We start from the raw sequence: 18,340 nt of genomic DNA on the forward strand, positions 1-18,340 counted from the left end.
ACCATTTTCAACATTCATCTACCCATCCAATTGTGGAGACCTATCATATTGGAGATGTATTGTTCAAGTATGTTCATTAGAGTGGGTCTTTATTTGAGAAGTGTTGTCCCCTTTGATAACATTAGTATGTTGTCTCCACTTACACTCATCATGGGTACAAGGGGCCACATTATGGGAAAGAAAGTTATGAAGGGATCCCCTCCAAAAATAATGGCCTTTAATTTCCCCAACCCATTTGATGACATGCATTAATAATTACTTGTTTAATTAGGATATACACATTAAAACCTTTTGTAACACATCGTTATAAGTTATGATAATCTAAATTATCTTCAATAAAATAATCCTAATGGGGTATATCACACGATAGAATACTCGTAATAACAAATTTCTAGTTGAGCTATATAGGCGTCTCTTCAACTTCTTTACTACTGTCTACATCAACAGCTACTATCTGGATCTCATTTATGTGGGTAATCGTAGGTTGAGATATACTATCTAACCATCACAATAGAAAGTAAGGTTGACAAATTCAAATTTGTTCCACATTGTTAAAAAAAAGGAAGAAAAAAGGATAACTAGTCAACCAATCTTAGGATTAATGCTTTTTTGTAAGATAACCTATTATTTTTATTTTTTTGAAGAATTATGCTCAAGCTCTCGAGGTGAGAAAAAGTAAGACACATAGGAGAAAAATCTCTCGATAGAAGCATATCCAGTGGCAAACGCAAAGAGAGCATAATGTGATTTACTAGTATATTCGATTTACATTGGGTTGTGGTGAATCGTACTAATTTGCAGCGGACAAATTTTTTGAAACCAAACCAAAAGAGAGTGGTTACTTTACAAAAATGCATAAAACCATTCATTCTTAGAAAATGAACAACATATCCAACAAACAAAGTGGGGAAAAGGAAGGCATCCAAACACTCTGATTATGACATGACACACAAGAAAACTGTCATTTTTTCTTTTCTTTTTGTTACATCTTACAGCATACCATTCATAAAGCTTATGGTTTGGTATATAACTGCTACATTTACTGCAACTTCAACTGCCTGCCTTTCTTTTTTCAATCCAATGGATGAAAGTTTTTTCCATTTGAACTTTCTTCTGTTGGCTTCATTCATTTGGGCATTTCTCAGTAAAATGTCACAAAACATAATATATGACAAAAGAATCTTTTACCTCAAACAAAACAAGGCAAGGACCATGCAAAAAGAATATTGCTTTTGCTGCCAAATAATAAGGCATTTGCATGGCCACATCATATGTTATTATTATATTCCTCGTAATTATTTGAGTACTCAAGAAATTGTATCATTTGAGAAACCTATCATCAAACTGGTTTAATTGGGCTTCGTTGGATTACAAACTTGCTTTGCTGATTCAAATAAGAAGAATAGTAATTAACAGTCATACACTGATTAATTTAAGCCTTTTCAACTTTTTTAGATTAGATTTTGATTAACAAAACCTTATCGATGATCAATTATCAACTTTCCACCAAACCCATGTGAGTGGATATTAATTTTCAGCCGACAAAGGAAACTTTAAGCCATTTCTGATACAACTAAACTTATGGTTTACTTGAACCATATTAAAAACAAAATCATAATGGCGTTGACCATGAAGAGTTGCTATTGGATCGGAGCTCTGGACAAAAGTAGAAAATGGCAACACCTTCCAAATTATACAGCAGCTGCTCTCTGTTAATGGCGTTTCTGTTTGCTTATTCCACAGCTGTTCAGTTTAACGATCCTGGTACTGAAAATACCCTTTTCTTCTTATCCTTCAATTATCAAACAGGGAAATTAAAGATCCAAACTTTTCAAAATCTAAGGCTGTTTTCAAACTTTAGAAACTGGATCTTGATTTGGGAATAACTTAGAAAATATTGTTTGGTTGAATCTCAATTTGGGCAGATTGGTATTTGTGGGTTCCACTTTATGGCTGTGCTTGTGCTGTGAATCTTCCCAACTGGGTTATCTCCTCAGAAACCATAGGTTATGTTGCCAAGGCTACACTGGGACTTGGAATTTATTTGTGGGTAAAAGTGGTAGCAGAGGATTATGTGAATGGAATTGCAGGGTTTCTCTCTCTAGATTTAAGTGAGAGAGTGGTGAGGGAGAAAACAGGAAGTGGATTGGTTATGGCTTCCATGATTTTAGTGCTAATGGCAGAATCACCATCCCCAAAACTTCACAGAACATCAAAAAGTTTAAGGCCCTTTCCAAGATATCTCCCATGTGGTAAGGCTAGCTTATTCAAAACACTTCTTTTTCTTTTCTTTTTCTTTTTATTTAGATATCTCCCATGTGGTAAGGCTAGCTTATTCAAAACACTTCTTTTTCTTTTCTTTTTCTTTTTATTTAGATTCTACTTGGTCTTATGAATTTTGCACTAAAAAAACTACTATAAACTTGAAATGTATGTCTGATTTTGAGTATGGAAATTTGGTTGCAGGAATGGCAACGTTGGTGGCATTTAGTTATGGGCTTCCCGTTTTCTTCTTCTTGGTTCAGAAGGGGAAAATGAAATTCTGAATCATGTTGGACAAATTTTACTCTCAAAACTTCAAATGGGAGAGAATATTTTTCAGAAGTTCCATGTATTTTTCAACTTATAGTGCAAATTTTTCATTAAATGGAACTATTCTAATGGTACAATTAAGAATGATCTGCCACACTTATGATTTATGATGAACTCTAAAACAACCCATCATAACAGCCAAAGAGAAGAAGAAAACCGAAGGTAATTATTCCTAAAACTTCCTTAAAACTTTGGAGAACACAAAAAAAAAAAAAAAAAAAAAAAGGGGATAATTTACAATTTGCTAAACTAAGTTGGTTCAGCAGTGAAAATAAGATAAATCCGAAACTACAAACTAGAGGGGTCAGAGGGCATTTCTTCAGTTCCTACATACAGAGATTTTATTTTACCATTTTTCTATGATTCCAAAAACTAAGTTTCCAGGCTGATGGAGTTGCTTGGCTAGATGAGGGAATAAGACCATAAATAATCCTCAAAAAGTGCAGGTCATGTGCTATCAGAACCTGTCTTGCTTCTCTTTCCAAACTTGTAAGTACCAGATTTTTTTTCCCCTCAAATGATAGGTTGAAAATGTTCTTCACATGTAATAAAGGTGGCCTCAGCAACTCGAAGATTCACAGCCGCACAGATTTCCTCCGGGCAATTGCTCGCGCCGATAGTTGAATGTCAGCTCTTCACCAGTAGCTATCTGCAGAAATACACGTGTAGATATTTTTTTATGTGAAGATTGTCTTTGATTATACAAAAAGTTTCTGAAATAAGATTTCTAATATAGATCTCAAGTTAAGGTCCACTAGGTAATAAAAAGAGAACATAGGAAAACAATGAAAGGTCCTAAACTTTGTTGGCCTATGAATTCTCAAAAGTCGAAACCAGTTGCAGAATAGTTAGGAACTGAAATATGCTCTGAAATCCATCATCCTATTAAAGTGAGTACTTACATCCCGGCTTGCATACAATCCAATATGTGAGCATTGGTATTCCATGCTTTCGACAAGGACTTGGTACGTTACAAGATTTGGTGAACAACTGCAAACAATAAAGAGTTTCAATTGCAATAAAGTAGAGATGTACATCTATTGGGAATGCACAATACAACATCACCGACTCAGAAAGGTTCGAAACTTCACATCGAATAATGACGTAAAAGAATGTATGACTTATGCATCTTTTCACAATTCAATCAATTAGATGCTATTAGATAAATGAAGAATCTCAGCATCAAAATACCATAGGTAAAGAACACCAGGAGTCTATTTCATAAATCATGTATTTTGCAGATATTATGTGGTAAAAGTAGTTCTAAAGGAACTGATTAGCAGCTTTCGGGAAATTCAAAAGAAATGATCCCGAGCATACAATAAATCTGTTGCTCGCAGATTGGTTGGTCTTAACATGGTCACAAAAGATTCAGAAAAACATGCTAGCATTACTAAATGTCTGAACAAGTGGAAAGAACATATGGAACACAAAACCTTCCGCACCTGTGATTTATGAATCTCGAAACATTTCCATAATTTGTGGCATCAATAATATATCTAGCTGAACCTTCAACTAATCTGCTAATGTCATTAATATGAGCATCCACGTCCAAGAAATAGCAGTTGCCTTCAGTGTTATACCTAATAAAAGATACGTTGGATCAAATATGAGGAAAAGATTGATTTTATAGAGAACTTTAAATCATACAAACCTGTCTCGTCTCCTATTTGCTTCCTGCTCGTCCAACACCTCCCCAATGTACTCGCAAACAAATGTGCCACGCAGGATGGGTTCACCAGCCCTTACTGCCCATCCCTGTATTGTTTTTACAACTTCATATAAGAAACTACTAAAACACCATCTAGGAAACTAAAGGTCATATAAAAGTTATGAAAGCTCGGTGTTTCTTATCAAAAGGAAAAAAAAAAAGAGAAAAAATTAGCAAAAATAAATAAAATGGCACATAAAGAAGAAATTGCCTTTGTCTCTGTCATGAAGACTTCAAGTTTCACTTGAACTCCATTTTGCAACACTCTATTTGGACAGGTTCTACTACAGCTGCACCTTTCATTACACTCATAGACAAGGTAACCTTCCTGCACAATTTTATTTGTTATAAATGCGAGCTTCAGAAAGATGCAACTCAATCTCAGAAAAATCATAAATTAAGGTGGGAATTAGAAGAGTTAAGGTTTTAAAATTCAAAGACTTCCAAGAACCAAGGCTGATAGTTTCATAACGGTCCAGAGAAGATGAAACAGCAGCAGATGTATGAATAGGGAGGGAGACTACAGAGATGCATAATTTCAGACGGCAGCAGATGAATGAATTAAAATCAAAAGAGATTGCAAGTTTATTTAATGTCAACAAAGCACTCTTGGACACATTTATATGAATATATTTCATATAAATGTGAAAGTTACAAATTTTCATTGTCAAGCAACAAATCAGTATGCGTAAATCAAATTATTAAGTCAAACTCCAACAAAACTAGCAATCAAATAAAACCAAAGTAAGAGAGGGGTAGGAACGGTGGGAATAAACACTATAAAGAGTATGGTAGTAGCTCAAAGACAATTGTTATTTCAAGAAACGTGAGTGTGTTGATTGGAAAATAATGGAAAGACTACCTCCAGAATAATCCGACCATTCTCATCATATGGGAACCTGCGACGCATGGGATTCCCATAAATGTCCTTTGGGTCTTCATAATCACTATTAAAGAGGTATACATGATCACATGTTTCAGAAGAACAGAGTGATTGTGGGCAGGCACATCCGAACTGCAAACTCTGGGCATAATGTCACATAGAAATGACTTTATATTAGTTTACATTGAAAATTTACAATCATAGTTAGGTTTTACTCAGACGCTCATAAGTTATATAAAAAGAATTTCGATGGCCACCAAAACCAGAACGATATGCATTATCCTGGATGGTACAAACAAATAAAACATCTGTCTGTCTCTCAACTAAGGACGCATATGTGGATTGCATAAGGAAATTTATATCGGCCCATTTAGTATTTAAATCATATGGACCTCTGTGGTAAACACTAGAAAGAAGTAAGGATTTTTTTCATGAGCAATAACATTAAACCCTAAGAGAACTCACATTTAATCTACATAATTTACATATAGAAGGAGCAGGAAGTACACTGAAGTCAAGAATTTATAGCAGTTTGGCATTAGTATTGAGGCAAAAAGATTCATATAAAACTACCTCTGTATGAATAGCGAGGGATTTATCAAGCAATGGTTTCTTAATATAGGTAAAATTCTCCCAAGGCATGAAGTATCTTGCATTTTGATCATCGGAGTTAGCTATAGGTATGTCAGGTGAGTTCCTTCGACCTTCATCAGCTACACAGACCACAGGAACTAATTCCTGGCCGAAGCTTATATCTTCACACAAGATGATGACATTTTCCTTGACCTGCTGGCTTGAAAGATGAGAACCAATGACATAACCACACCTGCGAGCTTCCCATTTGCAACTCACAGGATCAGGAGAGCATGCATTCTCGTGGTCCCCAAAACCATTTGGATGAGGCATCAAATGGGGAAGCAAAAGAGGATCCTCAAATGTCTCACATCCTTCGGGACAAACAAACCCCTTGATATGCCAGTTAACTTCACCTTTTTCCCTGCATAGCTCAGCTGCCTTAAGATAAATATATTCAGGTAACACTCCAAACTTCTGTTCTAGGAGGACTTTAAAATTGACCTTGCAACAAGCAGAGCGAGCAATTGACAAAATGTCAATATTGATAGGTGATAATTTTCTTTTTTGAATCTCAGAAACTAATGCCTTCGCAACAGTTGAACCTTGGGTCAATTTACGAGAACTTGCTAACTGGGGCACATGAGGTTGAAGGTTTATGCTTCCTGTGCTCCGTAACTTTGAAGCTTGAATATGTTTTTTCATGCTAGCTTTTGTTCTGTTTCTGTTCCTATTTGATGCACCTGCTAAAGTCTTCTTAAATCTAGGATGACCAAGTTTACCAGATTTTAATTTATAAGCATAATAGTGTAGTCCCCTCTTTGCAGGTCGGGAGTTAACTAACCCTGGCCCCATGTGTGCAGCTTGATGGTGGCGACCAAGATCAGGCAGTAAATCAAACTTCAAACCACAGAACCTACAAATAAACTTTCGTAAACCACCTACATTCTTTTTATCATTCTCCTGAGAAACTATATTACACTGCTCAGGTTTGACTGGAGAATCCTCCCCGGCAGAAGAGTTATGCTGTTGAGTAGAATTTGACAATCTGAAATCAACAGGATGAACAGCAACTACATGTAACCATAATTGTTCAGTATTCCCAAAATGGCTGCCACAAGGAATACACTGCAGAAGCATGCATTGCTCAACAAATGGTGCATGGTGTCTCTCTTGCACGTGAGTTTCTAGAACTTTCTTATTGGTGAACGAGTCCAGGCAGATGGCACAAGCATAACCTCTGAATAGCCACTGTGCTTCCTTTTTATGACCGTCCATGAAGTGAGTACTGAGTGCTTGGTCATCAAGAAATTCTTCAGAGCAAATTTTGCATCTGATACCCATATCATCATTGCAATTACCTGAAGTTGGCACTTCCATCGAATATGAGGAAAGTTGTGCTTCTTCAGCATCAAATCCCCATATCCTTTTTAATCTTTCCTTTTCACGACAAACTAATTTCATAAATTGTTCCCCAACTCCAAAAGTTTTAGAAGCTTCAGACAGGGCCCACTGAAATTGAACCTCCATAGGAACTGGATTCCTCAGTGATAAAATACTTTTAAAGAGCCTGTAAAATAGCTCACAGGCTTGATGCAAATGTATCTTTAACTCTTGTGAGCTAGAGTCTCTTAAAAGATCCATGAATACTTCCTTCGATATTACTCTACTCTTACCATTTCTTGCACGTTTGAGCCAGCTAGGTAGGTGCTTTTCACAATATAGAGAATGACGTTTTGGGCTTTCTAAACATGGGTTGCTGTCAATACAAGAGCCGATGCAGTGTCGAACCTCTGTGGCAATAGATTCTTTTCCACGATGCTCAAGCTTATCAGATGAGCTATTTCCATTATTGGTCACATCACCGTTGTCCACTCCAAGGGTATTTCCAACATCAGCAAACTTTATTTCTTTATACCCGATGGCTTCTACACTATAAATGTCCTGTTGCTTCTCGATAAGCTTATTTTCAAGGGAATTTGACTCTGATTTTGTTTCACTCCTTGGTCTGTGCTTCTTACAGAATGAAGAGCCAAATAGAGATCGATGCTTGCACCTACTTCCAAGAACAGTAGTACCTTGGCACATTGGTGATTCAACAGAACGAGTCTGTTCTTTCTTATCAGAGTTGCCTGTGAATCGAGATGATAAATGCACACAACAGTAAACATCACCCTCATTGGCCCACCTAACACACTGCCTTCCCTTGGATTCAATAAATGCTATGCACTGTCGATTCCTATTACCAGAATTAAAGGGTTTTTCTGCTACTACGTCAGTATGAGGCATCAGTTCCACATCCTTGCAAGAGGCTAGCTGCAAATTTCCAGTTTGAACTCCACCTGACCTACCAGGTACAATACTGAGTGAGTCTACTGATGTAGCAACCTCCCTTGCCTCTACTTTGTGAGCTTCTGATGCTAATTTAGCATTTAAACTATTCCGGCTTTTGAAAAAACCTGAATCAATATTAAGAGCCATAGCATCACCTGAGCACTTTGATTCCACCAGGGAAGCATGTGCCTCTGCACGACGAATTTCAAGCTTGGGCCTCTTCCTGCTAACTTGGAGAGTTGTAGCTAAGAAAGCTTCAACACTCCGCTGCTCTTTGTCTCTGATAATGGGAAGGATGGGAGATATTGAAAACCATTTTGTAACTTCATGCTTCCAGGTTTTCCACACAGAACTAAAAGTAGGCTGCACTGGTGCATCACCGTGAGAGTTCACTTCCTTCCACAAAATAGCATCAGCCAATTCCTATAAAAGGAAAGAGAAACTAGATCACTGAACCTTTGATATAGAATTAGATTTTGGCCATTAGTACGGGATAATAGAAGCTTATTTCTCAATACCACTTTCACTATTTCCTAATTAAGAAAAAAGTTAGGCAAGATGCTGTCTCTACAAAATTACACTGCACTTCGAGAAAAATGACCAAAAAGTTACCACAAAAGAATTAAAACAAAGAAAGGAAAAAAAAAAAGGTTCCAACGAGCTCTTTGAGCAGCAAATGAGCATATGAAGTGAGACAAAACCTTAGAACAGAAAATCAAATTTCAATCCTATTTCCCATATGCAAGCTATTTAAAGATCTAACTACACAGTAGTATTGGCAAACTAATCTAATCATGTTATTTCCCGTATTCTGTCTAAAGATTAAGTATCCATGACATATATAGTTGGTTAATGATGCAAAACTTTGGTGGAGGACTAATGCTGATGACCCAAGATAGTGACTTAGGAAAGCCTAAGTATATCAAGGGAGAAATTCCTTCCTTGTGATACATCTTGGATTGCAAGGACACCCAAGGAAACTCAACTGACTATTATTGGACATAGCCAGCATGCCCAAGGATGATAACTGGCTGCGAGATTGATTGTAAGTGTGCAGGATGCAAGCATTGATGCTCCATGCACTAAGCTACGAGCATTGGAATGCTCGCAGTGTAAGCACAGCACCACCATGTGCATGGCAGTGCACTTGCGGATGCATGCATGCAGGGAAGCAGGAGGGCATGAAGCACAAGGTGGCATGCGAGTAAGATTTTGTTGAACACATAGGCAAGCAGCAAGCATGTGATGGGCAAATGGGCGGCCGGATTTGTGAAATTTGAAATTTAAGCTGAATCTTAGAATCATGAAAATGAATGAGACAAGGGAGGGATTTCTTTGAAGCCAAATCCAAGGATATGTTATCCAAGGTAGTTGTGTGGATCAAGGAAGCTGCCGACAAGAAGAATCATTAGTGACAACAAGAAGACTGGATAAGCATGCAGTTGTAAAGAATCAAGGATTGCCAAATCATGGAGGATGATCCTCAACAACATGAACTCTAGAAGGCCAAAGCTAAGAGATAGGGAAAGAAAACCGGACGATCTACCTCTGCCTCAAGGAAGAAAAGGAGAGAAGGGAAAAAAGGACATGCTCATTGTTGCATTTTCCCATCAAAATAGAAAAGATATGTCCATCCTTGCAATTTTTTCCCCTTTCTCCATAAAAATAACCTGTTGCCATAAAAACAATATGCTATCACTACACTTTTCCTCTCATTCTCCATCAGAACATGTTTTTTTCCCATTTCTCCATAAAAATAAAATGTTGCAATAAAAATAATATGCTATCACTACACTTTTCCTCTCATTCTCCATCCGAACATGTTTGGCACAAGCAGAAATATGGGGCCAAGAAAACCAGGTTCTCAGGTAAGGCATTACCTCCTTGAGCATTTCAATAATTTCTGCAGTTTGAGCATTTTGACATCGTTGCACCCAAGAATTCAAAGAATTCTGAAGCCAATCTGAATTCATGAAGCACTGCACTATCATCTGCAAAAGGATGGAACCAAACTAAATATGTGGATGAGAACCAAAACCGAAAACCTCACCAATTTAAATAAAACCAAAACCAATTTGGTTTATATCAGTTTGTACAAAAAGAAAAAACTATTCGGTTTGCACATATGGCAATAGCACAGTTCGATTTTTTTTTTTTTGAAGATAACTGTAGACAACCCTAATTATATGGCCATGTCATTGATAACACTCATCAGCCACATCATATTCAAATTCATGTTATTAGATGGAAACACATTGTTCTCCTACATCTTTCCTGAATAATCTTTGCTAGCCACAATATTTATATCATTACAATTGGATGACACAACAAAAGGTATTTAAGGGCCAGAAATATACTGGTGCATCTAAATCAGGTCCGATAGTAAAAGCACTTGGTAACATAAACTCCTAATCACAGAAAACAGGAAATAATAAACCATTAAATCAAAATAATTTCTTTTGTTATTCCCATCTTATATACCATCAAGAAGAATAGAAGTTTACATTCTGCAGCTTCAGGAGCATTCTACCAAGATCAGAATAACCATTACAGCGGGAAGCTTCCATGGCAAACTCCTTCCAAGTCATTACATCACGAGCACTCTCTATCAGAGCCTACATTAATCAAATTGAACTCAAATAAAAGATGAGAACTCAAGGAACTTCACAACTCATTACAATGACAAACAGAATACAGAAGCGTGAACCATATACAAACCTCGAGGTGGAATTGATCTATGATATTTAGCATGCCAACAGCAAGTTTTTTCATTATAAATCTCCTTGCAACTTTTACATCTTCAACCAATTTTAAACCAGCTTTATGACTCTTGTATGCAATAGGCTGTGGAAATTCCTCAATAGAACGAACAAGCAATGCATCCGCCCAAGAATAGTTCCTTGTGTGTGGAAAAAAGACCACAAAATACTTCTTCCTGTCATGTGTAGGTTTGGCTTTTAAAGTAGATAATGGCCAGTCAGCCCTTGCACATCTAATTCCTGCCTGCCACTTCCCTCTCCACTATACTTGGAGAAAATTTTCAAAATGAAAACAAAAGAAAACCATGAATTTATCTTCTAATGTATTACTCAATACAATACAATAGCAGCCATTTTTACCAACAAAATAAAACATATTAAAGTACTGGCATTTTCAATAAAATTAAATCGGAAATATTTACCCATAGTGAATGGCCAATGGGAACGAAGGATCAAAACCACTGAGATAATCTATAAGGTAAAGAATCTGTGGAATGTTTGGTGCTGTTCAGAAAGTAAATGGGCTGTTTGGGAGTTATTTTGAAAAGCAGTTTTCTATTTTCTAGACAAAATTTAGCGAATACGCGTTTGAATAACTATTCTTTAAAAGTTGTTTTTTCTGGTTTCAATTTAGTTTGTAATGACTAATGACCTATTTTCTAAATAACAGAAGTTGTCCTTCCTCCCAAAATCGTGGCATGTAAATTGTGATTTTGAGTATTAAGTAATTTAATCTCTATAAGGTACTTGATCATAGTTCTTTAAAACAATTATGAAAACAAAGGAAACAACTCCCAAACAATCCTTAACTACTAAAAATTTTCAGTTTCATTTCCTCATCCCTACTACAGTACTATGTCCTTTTAATTTATGGGAAAATGTGACAAGCCATTAGCATTATTCAATCAAAGATGGGTCCCTGCTTCTGAGTTCAATAACAACTGGATCTAACCTAATTCACTCAGGAATTCCACCGACTCCAACAATGTATCTTATGCATCTCTAGGCTCTTCATTATCAGTTGTGATTACTTGTTTCCCATGAAGTCTTTTCTATAAAATAGGGACTCTCCTGGAAATCATTTGATTTGAATGAGCATTAAAAAAAATTCAATACGATAACTGATCAAGGCCAAGGGTCAAGAAATATTTATGAAGTTCAAGATCATACATGATAGAGCATCAAAATACAAAGTGCGCTGCTAAAATTGCTGGATTCTAGAGGCCAACTCTAACTCACTTATACCAAATCCAAGATACTCAAACAGCAGTCAGCAACTAGCTCTTAAACTTCAAAAAAGCCCATGCCTAACAATCATCATTATGTAAGCATGTAATATTAATTATATCTATATTTGATGTCAAGACTTATGTGACAACTAAACAAATTGAAGTAACTAGACTTTGACAGCATTATAACAACTATACGGTGTGGGCAGCAGAGCACAGAGCACAACTGCAGGAGTACTATGAGTTTGTTAAAAAAAAAAATTGAGATTGAACAAACATGCATACTCACAAGAAGAGAATAGTAAAGGAATAAATTGAGGACTTGTGAGATTAGGGTAGGCAGATACCTTCACCCAAAGTGCCACAGATTCATCCCCTTCCAACCACATTGGCTCCGGCCCAGAAACAGACAACTCCTCTGCTTTACTGTTGCTAGGCAATTCATCTTCAATGGTATCGACAACTATACGAGAGTTTTCAGATGCTAAACAGGATTCCGTGGAGTAATTCTCTGTGTTGGTATCATCAAAATCAGACTCCGGGGAACCACAAGATGCTTTCTGGTCATTCATCTGATAGTTAGAATATGAATCCGAACTAGAGTGGCCCGAAGCAGGCAAATATTGAGGAGCCGCTTGAGAATCACATTTGCTGTTAATTTGTGCGTCTTCCACATTCACCGATAAGTCATTGAGTCCACCATTTGCCGTCTGCGCTGCTTGTTCACGATCGATGGAGTTGTTCGATTGCTGTCCATCATAGAACAAAGCAGTCCCAGAAATCTTTGGAGAATCGGAATCTTCAACATGCTGAACATCCGACATAGGAAGCACTTCCATAATCGCAAGTTTAACTTGTAATTACCATATCTTTACTCCTTTTTGCTATATTGCTCCCAAAATACAGCTCAATTTGACGGGGCAATTTGTTCAACACTCGCGATAATGTCTGTAACTCTTTTTATTTCCCCTTTTACCCTTCTCTTTTTTTTTTTTTTAATTTTACCTATCTCTAATAAATAGTATTAATGGTTAGTAATTTCGTTAACTTTTATTTATTTTATTCATACGGATTCACTTTTATTTGAAGTATAAAATAGAGATTTCGTAGATATCTTAAAATTTCACTTTTTCTCTCAAATAAAATAAGATTTTATTCGTGAAATACTAATGAATTAGTGTTACGCCAGTTTAAAAATTATTATATGAGTATATTTAAAAGAAATAGTTAATTTTCTATTATTTGTAAGGAAATAAAATTATTGATTCTTCCACACAAATTAGAAACATAAAAAATAAATGAGTTGTACTCAAAAATAAAAATAAATGAGTCTTAAAGTTTAAACATTTTAAGTTAAAAGTTAACACGTCTTTTTTCTAGAATATTATGTTAAAAATTAGAAAATAGAGATTCGAATTTACAACCTAAAAGAAAAATATTGATACCTAACTATTTGAAGGTTTAATTAAATTGGTCGTCCCGATGATTTAATTGACTTTTCTTTTGATCGAATCTTTCTCACATAAACTCTATTAATGTTGTAAAGGTCGCCATTTGCAAGAGCGGTTTTCTTCTAAAATTTAGAACACAAAGAATGTCTCAATACTTTTGTTGCAGTGATTGGAATGCATAGACATGTTTTCTCTGCACTTGGGCTTTGAAGAAAAAAAATTAAAAAGTTCTTCAATCATGGAGAAAACCCAGATAAGAAATTAAGAAAATGGCCATAATATGAAGAAAACATTATTTCCAAGCATTGAAAGTAGTCATGCCGGAGAATATATTCAGCCATGCAAATTGCTTCAGTCAATGATTGAAATGAAAACAAATCAGACCACTCTCCAATCTTGTTATAAGCTTGCAAATGTGAGTGAAAGAGGATGACTTGTCAACAATTTCAAAGTGAAGTTGGAGAGGAAAAATAGGAATTGGTTGGTCTGACACTAAATCATCAACCATATATATAGACTAAAGTCGTGATGGTAGATATCACATGTACTTGACCACTATTAAGTATACAAGTTGAAGAACGATTCTAAAAAGATGAAAAATAAAAAATATAAATAGTTGTCAATTATTTAAATTTGTCAATAAAATTAGACACAAGAAACGAAAATATTATCAAATAAGTTCTTACTTACCGATAAAGATCTAAAATATTATTTACCAGAATATACGTTACATGGATGCCAAAAGATATGTAGACGATCCTTTTAACTTTGCTAGCGAAAGGGGCATAAGTCCTGGGGATGGTAATGTATGTACCTTTATGAAGAGAAAAGTGGGTTTTTTTATTTTGTCTTTTTTGAGGACAAATCCATGGGCAATTTGAGGATGGTGAATTTGTGTCCACCCCTTTTATATAGTTTTGAGGTTTTTATTCCTTATCTGTCTTGTAAATTGATGCTAATTATTTTTATTTACTTGTTATTATTCCAAAAGAAAAATACAAATATTCAAACTCAAATCAACACAAACGTTCTAAAAGTGACAAAAGTGTTAAGGAATACTCTCAAGGTATTTCGATGAAATACATACTACAAGTATCAGTCGAGAGAAACTTGAATATTTCAACAAAGTTATGAAGCTAAGTGAAAGCAAATAAGAAGGGTGTGATGGAGAATTGAAAGATTATCGCTCTTTTAAAATAAATGATCAATTGTTGAACATGTCCCATTATTTTAGTGTTTGGGTGTTAGAAGTGTCATTTCAATCCCTAACATTTCATTTCTACCACAATCATTGGTACAATAGTCTAGAAACATAAAATACACTTTAGTAAATTAAATATATTCATTGTCTTGAGACACAAGGTTCAAATTCTCATATTCTACATTTTTGTTGTACTTTCAAAAAAAAAAAGACCATAACACACTTGTGGCTCGATACATGACCTCTCCAATTAAGTTGGGTAATAAGTAAAGGTAAGTTGTATGCATACACTTGACTCTTCGTTTGCCTGCTGTAGTCAAGAGACCATTTTTTAAGATCACACAATGTCACGTGTCAATGTTACTAACCCAGTATCTCATTCAAAACAATGCCATGAGCCAAAGGCATCTATTATATGTCCAAGACAAGCCACTCTAACTTGGCACAGCAAAGGTAACGTTTCCAAAGGTACCGTTGATGCCTTAAATTAGGAACTTTTATTAATCCATATCACATGGTTACTTTGAAAGTTGTCTGTCCGTAGCTTAGTCTAATATGATCTCTACCATGCGCCATAACAAATTTAAAAAGGTCGAGTGTGGTTAATAGTTCTTAAATATAACACTTTTCATTTGACGTTTTAGTCACCCCACGCCTTAGTATTACTTCATCAAGGGAGTTGAGAACATTGAAGTTGTGCACTCATCCCAAACTTATCATTCTCACCAATAATTTGAGCATAAAAGTGTCTTTGACAAACATTGATTTAATTGATAGATTTTTTACGATTATTGCTTAATATATTAATATACTTATTAATTGATTAGCTAAATAAAAATGATCAATATACCCAATTATTTTCGTTAAAAAAACAAAAATCAGTATACCCAATTAAGTTTGAAATTAATATATTTATTAATCTCAATACTAAATACCACATAGTAAAGTGAAATAATTAGTTTTGATTTGTCAAAATATAACAGATAATAATTATATTTATAATATTCTCTTTCTCCTATTAAATTTATATAATTTACACGCCAATCTGAAGCACAATTATATTAAGGTATATACCTCCAACGAAAACATCGTAGGTTCGAATCTCCATCTTACATGGCGTTGAACTCAAAAAAAAAAAAAAAGAATAGAAGTAATTTATGCACTTACTTTGTTTTATTTGTATTTTTTTATTTATAATGTAATGTGATAAAATTTATGGTGATTTTGGTACTTCTAATATTATGATAAATACTTATAGATTTAAAATAACCAAAACCTATAAAACAAATATAAATATTTGCATTAAAAAACAGTCATAAAACAAACATGCCCTTTGGTTTTGACTAAAAAAACACTGCTTATCATGGACTGATTTAGAAACTTACATCAAAATTATATATAAAATAAAAGTGGAAATTTTCTGTCATCCATTAATTGTTTTAAACTTTGTTCCATCCTACTAGATTGTTATACACAAGAAATTGAAGGAGGGAAAAAAAATAAAAATTCCTAGTGATCTGTCTTCTGTCTTCTGTGTGATAACTTTTTAAGAGGAGAAAAAGAAAAAGAAAAAGAAAAAAAGCAAGTTAGATTTGCCAAACTTCAATAAAGTCACACACTTTTTTGACATAATTGAAATCTACCACAAGATCCAACTCTTGTGACTCTGTTTCTTTTCTTTGTAGTTGCAGCTATTTACAATCTACCTTTTACATTTTTACCATCCCCCATAGTTGGTGCTCGGGTAAGGCAGTGGAAAATTCTTATCTTTATATCTATCTACTATATTTTAGATAATTTAGATGGTTTCAATTTTTATTCATCTCAATTGGTCCCTGTTCTTTTCAAAAAGTAATTATTTTGGTCGGATTTTTATGGTATATAAATTTAAATGATCACTTTTCAAAAGTAATAACAAAAATAGACCATATTAAAGTCTAAGAAGAAATGAGAGTAAGAATGCAAGAAGATTTTGTAGTATAGGGTCATTTTGTGTGACATTAACATATGTTGTTGGAGCTACTAAACTTGCATCCATTGTTTAAGAGAGAGAGAGAGAGAGAGATGCCTTTTGCTGGTTATGATTGGCATTGACTTGAGTGTCCAAATGCATTTGGAAAGTTTCATCCTTTTTCTTTTGTATTATATTATATTATATTATGTTGGGAGGGACTCTATGCCCACCTTTTTTCCACCCTCAATCAATAGCCTTTGCTATCTTTTTCCATATTGGCTTGGCTCACACCACATGCCTCACTTACACTCTTGCTCCCTTTTCTCTTTCATTTACATCACATGTATTTTATAGGGCTATTATTTTGGTCACGGTAGTTTCGATTTTAGTTTATTTTGGTCATGGTGGTTTCGATTTTAGCTAGTTTATTTTGGTCCCCATAATTTTAGAAGGTTCATTTTGATCTCTATACTTTTGACTTTTGTTCATTTTAGTCCATGTACTCTTAAAGAAAATATATGTTTTGGTCTCCATACTTTTAAAAAGTCAATATTTTAGTTCCTGTTTGCAAATTTTTTTAGCACAACTTTTATATCATTTATGGGACTACATTTCGAGAAATTTAGTGGGTGGAGTGTCGTGCTATAATTTTGATACAAATAAATGAGATAAAAATGGAATGAAATGACCAAAATAACCCTTTGTTTGAAACTTTTTAAAAGTATATGGAGTAAAATTAACCAAATTTAAAAGTATAGGAATCAAAATGGGCATTTTGAAACTGTATTATCCAAAATAAATCGAATCCGAAAGAACACGAACCAAAATAATTTAAAGAAAAAAGTTACATAGTTAATCTTTTTATCTATTTATAATCTTTTTATCTCTTAGTTTTATTCAAATGGTTGTTCTCATATATATATATTATGTTGGGATGATGAATTCCTCCACATTTTCATCCAATATGATATTATCTATCTTAAGCCTAAACTCATATAATTTTGCTCTTTACTATCCTATTAAATATATTCTTCATTTCTAACTAGTATGATAGAAACAAACATGAGTACAAAGAAAAAGAAAATGAAGCAGTTGACAGAAGCATATATGAACCGGAAGAAGTTTCACCATGTGGACTTGGATTAATTTCCATGCAAAACCAACGGTTTTTGTCAGATTTTAATATGAACTGTGAACTATTGACCAATCAGATTAATACCCGATTGAGGCCACTGCCCAAGTCCCCAGATTTTGACTTTGCTCTCAACATTAAACAATAGAGCAGATCAGATTCTTACTTCCCATTGATATTCATTTCCTCTTTCTAAGAATGAAAAAAGAAAAAAGAAAAAAAAGTCTTCCTTTTGGGTGAATATGACGACAAAAAGAGAGAAGTGACCAGCTTAGCACACGCACAGGGCCTTCTTTTTCTTTTATGTATCGGTATAAGAGAAGGTCAATTCCCAGAAAAATCACTTCTTTTTCTTCTTTATTTAATACTCGAGGATTCTGTGACAAAAGTTAGTTTCTTGGATGCTGAAAGACAATTGAGGGTATCTCTTAATATTTTTCTAAAATTAAATTAAAGGGCATTTTGACAAAGAGAAACCCCACAAATCCTCCTTCCCCTTTCCAAGCATCCAATGTCTCCTT

At 34.7% G+C, this 18,340-nt stretch overlaps 2 protein-coding genes across 2 annotated transcripts; one reads left to right on the plus strand and one right to left on the minus strand.

Moving 5' to 3' along the window:
* The first annotated feature begins 1,574 nt into the window (after positions 1 to 1,574).
* Positions 1,575 to 2,851, plus strand: LOC111005894 (transmembrane family 220 helix protein). The gene is made up of 3 exons (XM_022277563.2): positions 1,575 to 1,764; positions 1,926 to 2,252; positions 2,467 to 2,851. The coding sequence occupies exons 1-3, from the start codon at positions 1,674 to 1,676 to the stop codon at positions 2,544 to 2,546; spliced, it is 498 nt and encodes a 165-aa protein (XP_022133255.1). The 5' UTR covers positions 1,575 to 1,673; the 3' UTR covers positions 2,547 to 2,851.
* On the minus strand, positions 2,738 to 12,998 carry SUVR5 (histone-lysine N-methyltransferase SUVR5). Its single transcript, XM_022276936.2, has 11 exons — positions 12,429 to 12,998; positions 10,812 to 11,114; positions 10,598 to 10,708; positions 9,974 to 10,084; positions 5,760 to 8,516; positions 5,166 to 5,327; positions 4,515 to 4,631; positions 4,247 to 4,350; positions 4,038 to 4,175; positions 3,495 to 3,582; positions 2,738 to 3,241 (listed from the first exon to the last, which is right to left on the minus strand). Exons 1-11 carry the CDS (start codon positions 12,918 to 12,920, stop codon positions 3,152 to 3,154), a joined length of 4,473 nt encoding a protein of 1,490 aa, XP_022132628.1. The 5' UTR covers positions 12,921 to 12,998; the 3' UTR covers positions 2,738 to 3,151.
* Positions 12,999 to 18,340: the final 5,342 nt, after the last annotated feature.

Source organism: Momordica charantia (assembly GCF_013281855.1).
Source record: "Momordica charantia cultivar OHB3-1 chromosome 1 unlocalized genomic scaffold, Mcharantia_2.0 BLBB01000001.1, whole genome shotgun sequence".
NCBI classification, from domain to species: Eukaryota; Viridiplantae; Streptophyta; class Magnoliopsida; order Cucurbitales; family Cucurbitaceae; genus Momordica; species Momordica charantia.